This window comes from Trachypithecus francoisi, unplaced genomic scaffold (assembly GCF_009764315.1).
Source record: "Trachypithecus francoisi isolate TF-2019V2 unplaced genomic scaffold, Tfra_2.0 Lachesis_group11, whole genome shotgun sequence".
Lineage (NCBI taxonomy): Eukaryota > Metazoa > Chordata > Mammalia > Primates > Cercopithecidae > Trachypithecus > Trachypithecus francoisi.
Genome location: NW_022681456.1, coordinates 78,012,753 through 78,018,826, shown reverse-complemented (window position 1 = coordinate 78,018,826; position 6,074 = coordinate 78,012,753). Strand labels below are relative to the sequence as shown.

Sequence of the window (6,074 nt, the reverse complement as noted above, 5' to 3'; positions counted from 1 at the left end):
CGAGGCGAGCGGATCACCTGAGGACGGGAGTTCGAGATCAGCCTGACCAACATGGAGAAACCTCGTCTCCACCTAAAATACAAAATTAGCTGGGCCTGATGGCGGGAGCCTGTAATCCCAGTTACTTGGGAGGCTGAGGCAGGAGAATCGCTTGAACCCGGGAGGGGGAGGGTGCAGCAAGCCGAGATGGCACCATTGCACTCCAGCCTGGTCAATAAGAGCGAAACTCCGTCTCGAAAAAAGAAAAGAAAAAAGGATACTGTGAGGAGACACAAGAGCATCCATGACATAGATTATTTAGCTAGCTCAGCTGTTATTACTGTTTCTAATACAGTAATATTAGATCGTGATCCACCCGCCTTGGCCTCCCAAAGTTCTGGGACTACAGGTGTAAGCCACTGCGTCCAGCCTTTTTTTTTTTGAGATGGGGTCTCACTCTGTTGCCCATGCTTAAGTGCATTGGCTCTCTCACGGTAGCCTCAACCTTCTGGGCTCAAGCGATCCTCCCACTTCAGCCTCCCAAGTAGCTGTAACTACAGGCATGGGCCACCAAACCCAGATACTTTTTTTTTTTTTTTCTGTAGAGGTGGGGTTTCGCCACATTGCCCAGGCTGGTCTCGTACTCTTTTTTTTTTTTTTTTTTTTTTTGAGACGGAGTCTGGCTTTGTTGCCCAGGCTGGAGTGCAGTGGCCGGATCTCAGCTCACTGCAAGCTCCATCTCCCAGGTTTACGCCATTCTCCTGCCTCAGCCTCCCAAGTAGCTGGGACTACAGGCGCCAGCCACCTCGCCCGGCTAGCTTTTTGTATTTTTAGTAGAGACGGGGTTTCACTGTGTTAGCCAGGATGGTCTCGAACTCCTGACCTCGTGATCCGCCCGTCTCGGCCTCCCAAAGTGCTGGGATTACAGACTTGAGCCACCGCGCCTGGCCTGGTCTCGAACTCCTAAGCTCAAGCGATCCTCCTGCCTCGGCTCCCCAAAATTCTGGCATTACAGGCATGACCATACATGGCGTACAGTATCCAATGTAATGCAGTGATTAAAAATTCAGGATCCAGGCAGGGATGGTGGCTTTTGCCTGTAGTCCCAGCTACTCAGGAGGCTGAAATGGGGGGGATCACTTAGTGGTGGTGGTTGCAGTAAACGGAAATGCAACTGCATTCGGGCCTGGGTGACAGAGTGAGACCCTGTCTCAACAAAACCCCCCAAAAACCAAGAACAAAAAAGAATGCAGGATCTGACGCTAGATTGTCTGCATTAGAATTCTAGCCACTTAAGCCGGGTGTGGTGGCTCACCCCTGTAATCCCAGCACTTTTGGAGGCCGGAGGCAGGTAGATCACCTGAGGTTGGGAGTTCGAGACCAGTCTGACCAACATGGAGAAAGCTCATCTCTACTGAAAATATAAAATTAGCCACCCCTCATTAGCACCCATGGCGCATCCCTGTAATCCCAGCTACTCAGGAGGCTGAGGCAGGAGAATCGCCTGAACCTGGGAGGCGGAGGTTGAGGTGAGCCAAGATGGCACCATTACACTCCAGCCTGGGGGACAGAGCAAGATTCTGTCTCCGAAAAAAAAAAAAAAAAGGAATTCTAGCCACTTAGAAGCTCTGTGAACTTGGGCAAATTGCTTATCTCTGCACCTCAGCCTCCTCATCTGTAATATAGGGTAATAATAGTATCTACCTTAAAGGGTTGTTGTGAAAATTAAATAGTTTAGTACATGTAAAGTGCTTAGACAAAGTACTTGGCATTAAGCGAGAGTTGGATATATATTAGCCATCATTATTAACCACCTGGGGGAACTTCAACTGATTTGGAGTCTAGGCATACAACTGGAAAGGCCTGCCTAGGAGTGTCTTGTGAATGTGATTTGCATAACGGTCTAGGCCCAGCTGACGTCAAGGGCTCCTTATAGCTCCAGGTCAGTTGTAGCCCTGGATGTAGTTCCTGCCACTCAACAGTCCCACAATCTCCCCACCAACCCTGCTTCCTACCCAACTACTGCAGCACCAGGAAGTGAAACAAAGAGGCAGAGCCCTATGCCTCCAACTCACCCTTGTCCCTCTCATCCCATCCCCCAGGCCCAGGCTGGAGTGCAGTGGCCGGATCTCAGCTCACTGCAAGCTCTGCCTCCCGGGTTTACGCCATTCTCCTGCCTCAGCCTCCCAAGTAGCTGGGACTACAGGCGCCCACCAACTCGCCCGGCTAGTTTTTTGTATTTTTTAGTAGAGACGGGGTTTCGCCGTGTTAGCTAGGTTGGTCTCGATCTCCTGACCTTGCGATCCACCCGTCTCGGCCTCCCAAAGTGCTGGGATTACAGGCTTGAGCCACCGCGCCCGGCCTCATCTCTTATCTTTTAGGGCTCCCAGAATGGGGACCAGAGATGGGAAGAGCATAGGAGACGTTGTACACAAGTAAGGTGAACTCCCTATCCTGCCCCCTCCCGTTTCCTTATTCCATTTGTGTCCATCTTATTAGGGAGAAAGGCAAATCAGTTCTCAACCAAACTCAGATAATTCTCAGATGCCGGAAATGTTTAATCTAAAGGGGTAGTTTTTTTTTTTTTTTTTTTTTTTTTTTTAAAGACAGAGTCTTGCTCTGTCACCCAGGCTGGAGTGCAGTGGTGTGATCTTGGCTCACTGCAACCTCTGCCTCCCAGGTTCAAGCGATTCTTTTGCCTCAGCCTCCCGAGTAGCTGGTTCTACAGGTGCCCATCACCACGCTGGCTCTTTTTGTATTTTTAGTAGAGACAGGGTTTCACCATGATGGCCAGGGTGGTCTCGAACTCCTGACCTCATGATCCGCCTGCCTCAGCCTCCCAAAGTACTGGGATTACAGGCTTGAGCCACCGTGCCTGGTCCTTGGTAGGTTTAACTTAGAATCACAATATTTTTTTTCTTCTCTCAGCTCATACCTACAGAATCATAATATTTGAACTAGAAGTGTCACTGGGCAGTTTTGAATAGTTCTAAGGGAAGGGAGACCCCCATTCAGGAAAAATTTCTCAGAAGAAAAGGGTCAACCTCTTGGGAGAGGTGATGGGAGCCAGCTGTGTGGTCACCGATGGCCTCATTCTGACGTCTTCAAAATTGTTCTGGGATCCTCCACTAGGGTCGGGGCAGTCCCGGCTTTGGACCACCTTCCACTCCCACGCCCAACCTCACACTCTTAGCTGTTTCACTTGATGTTGCATCATGGAGGGTGATGAAATCGGTGTCAGTGGATTTTACCCATGGATGCAACAAGCTGAAGGACCAGCCAGAGTCATTGACACTGCACCTTCGACTACCCAGAACTCCTGGGCTTCCTAGCCATGGGGTCCAAAGTCGGGACTGCCCCAACCCCAGTGGAGGGTCCCAGAACAATTTGGATGACATCAGAATGAGGCCATGGGGCTAAGTGCTGGAATGTCTAAGTTGAACTTCCAGGCCTTATTTACACTAGTCCGGAAAAAAACATCATCCAACTCTTATAGAGCCTATGAAATCTTGGACCACTAGGGTTGAAGAATCAGGTGGTTCTTAGTCAATAAACCCCTCCCCACAAGAGCCTTTCTAACCTCCACTGTGAGGCCTGAAATGGGGCGCAATAAGACCTCATACTGGCTTCCCAGTTCTCCAAGTTCCTTCATGCCCATTCTTTCCTATGAAACCAGGACCATCCAGTTGAAATAATGCTGTTTCCAACTGAGAAAAAGAAGCCCGTTTATTCCTAATAGAGGGCATCAGGTAGGAATCAAACTTCATTGCAAACAGCTCACCATCCTATTGGGAGATGAATGAATGTTTCTCTGTTTTGTTTTTTCCTCAAGCAGGAGGAAGTGAGGAAATTAGGTTTGGGGTGGGGTAGGGGTATAGCTTTGAGAGGCAAAAAGATCAGGGAAAGATCAAACAGGAAGGAACTTGAGACCAGATTAATTTAAATATTTGTTCTCCCTTCCCCCCGCCCGCCCCATCCCCGCTGTGCACTCCCCCCCGGCCCCCCCCATCCCTGCCCCTTCTACAGCCATTTCAATTCCTGGAGAGCATTACACATGTGTCCCATCCCAGGCCTCTAGCCACAGCAACCACACGACTCATTCCCCTGGAACTGAGGCTGCATACCTGGGCTCCCCACAGAGGGGGATGATGCAGGGAGGGGAATCCCACCTGCTGTGAGTCACCTGCTGGTATAAAGGGCGGGCCTTACAATGCAGGGACCTTAAAAGACTCAGAGACACAGGGAGAAAAACAACAGGAAGCAGCTTACAAAGTCGGTGAACAACTGAGGGAACCAAATCAGAGACGCACTGAACAGAATCAGGCTCAAAGCAAGTGGAAGTGGGCAGAGATTCCACAAGGACTGGTGCAAGGCACAGAGCCAGCCAGATTTGAGAAGGCAAAAAAGATGCTGGGGAGCAGAGCTGTAATGCTGCTGTTGCTGCTGTCCTGGACAGCTCAGGGCAGGGCTGTGCCTGGGGGCAGCAGCCCTGCCTGGGCTCAGTGCCAGCAGCTTTCAGAGAAGCTCTGCACACTGGCCTGGCGTGCATATCCGCTAGTGGGACACATGGTGAGTGGCAGCCCCTGGAGCCTAACAGGAGTCTCTCCAAGCTCTCCAAGGCTGTGGTAGAAGACTGTGGCCTTGAGTGGAAACTGGAGGGTTGAAGGCCATCAGGGAGTAAGAGAGGGCAAGAGAGTAGGGTTCCTGGGAGAGTCATGGGCCTGAGGGTCAGGTTGGCTTCAAAAGTACTTATCTTACTTCTTCATTCTTTCCACCCCTTCCTCCATTCCAGGATCTAAGAGAAGAGGGAGATGAAGAGACTACAAATGATGTTCCCCATATCCAGTGTGGAGATGGCTGTGACCCCCAAGGACTCAGGGACAACAGTCAGGTACCACTGGGATGTGACTGGGCAATGAAGGCGAGGGGACTGAGAACATGGCTAGGTACCATGGTAAACCAGAAGTTGTGTCTGAAAATAGTAAGAAACTGGGTGAGTCTTCAGTGAATGGAGTAGGAAGAGGATGTCCTCTTTCATTGCTTTCTTCTCTCCCTAGTTCTGCTTGCAAAGGATTCGCCAGGGTCTGATATTTTACGAGAAGCTACTAGGATCGGATATTTTCACAGGGGAGCCTTCTCTGCTCCCTGATAGCCCTGTGGGCCAGCTTCATGCCTCCCTACTGGGCCTCAGCCAACTCCTGCAGGTATTAAGTAGGGGCCTGGAGGATGGGGGTTTGCAGGTGTCAGAGACAGAGGGTTGGGGGTTAAGGGTCTAGAGTCTTCTCTGACTGTGTCCTATGTCCTTTCAGCCTGAGGGTCACCACTGGGAGACTCAGCAGATTCCAAGCCCCAGTCCCAGCCAGCCATGGCAGCGCCTCCTTCTCCGCTTCAAAATCCTTCGCAGCCTCCAGGCCTTTGTGGCTGTAGCTGCCCGGGTCTTTGCCCATGGAGCAGCAACCCTGAGCCCCTAAAGCCAGCAGCTCAAGGATGGCACTCAGATCTCTATGGCCCAGCAAGGCCAAGATAAATCTACCACCCCAGGCACCTGTGAGCCAACAGGTTAATTAGTCCATTAATTTTAATGGGACCTGCATATGTTGAAAATTACCAATACTGACTTGTGATGCTGACTTATAAGGTTATTTATTAGATGGGAAGGGAAATTTGGGGATTATTTATCTTCCTGGGGGCAGTTTGGGGAGGATTATTTATTGTATTTATATTTAATTATGTACTTTTTTCAATAAACACTTATTTTTGTGGCTATATGAGTCTAATTTCTAGGCTCAATTGGGAAAGATAAATCGATGGAAAAATAAGGCCAAGGGACTACAATATGCATCCCTTTCTTCTATTCTGAAGGGCTATGGTGGAGAGTGATATTTTCTCATGACTCCCTGGTGTACAGAATAACTGGGATCTCTTTAGTATTAATTCCTATATGGCTGAGCAAGCAGGATGGGATTACCAGATTAGGAAGTGGGGTTATACCTAAGGGTCACTTGCTCCCTGATCCAGTGTCTCCTTCCCTGCTTTCTTGGCCAAGGGTGTATCTGGCCAAAGACAGGAGTCCTGATCACTGCAGGATCAAAAGT

At 49.9% G+C, this 6,074-nt stretch overlaps 1 protein-coding gene across 1 annotated transcript; it reads left to right on the top strand.

Moving 5' to 3' along the window:
* The first annotated feature begins 4,005 nt into the window (after nucleotides 1-4,005).
* Nucleotides 4,006-5,745, top strand: IL23A (interleukin 23 subunit alpha). The gene is made up of 4 exons (XM_033221678.1): nucleotides 4,006-4,548; nucleotides 4,772-4,870; nucleotides 5,037-5,183; nucleotides 5,289-5,745. The coding sequence occupies exons 1-4, from the start codon at nucleotides 4,387-4,389 to the stop codon at nucleotides 5,448-5,450; spliced, it is 570 nt and encodes a 189-aa protein (XP_033077569.1). The 5' UTR covers nucleotides 4,006-4,386; the 3' UTR covers nucleotides 5,451-5,745.
* Nucleotides 5,746-6,074: the final 329 nt, after the last annotated feature.

Excerpts from the sequence above, each read along its gene's own strand:
- IL23A (XM_033221678.1), top strand. The coding sequence starts at position 4,387 with ATGCTGGGGAGCAGAGCTGTAATGCTGCTGTTGCTGCTGTCCTGGACA. Across the intron at positions 4,549-4,771 it reads ATCCGCTAGTGGGACACATG|GATCTAAGAGAAGAGGGAGA; the intron begins GTGAGTGGCAGC and ends CCTCCATTCCAG. Across the intron at positions 5,184-5,288 it reads GCCTCAGCCAACTCCTGCAG|CCTGAGGGTCACCACTGGGA; the intron begins GTATTAAGTAGG and ends ATGTCCTTTCAG.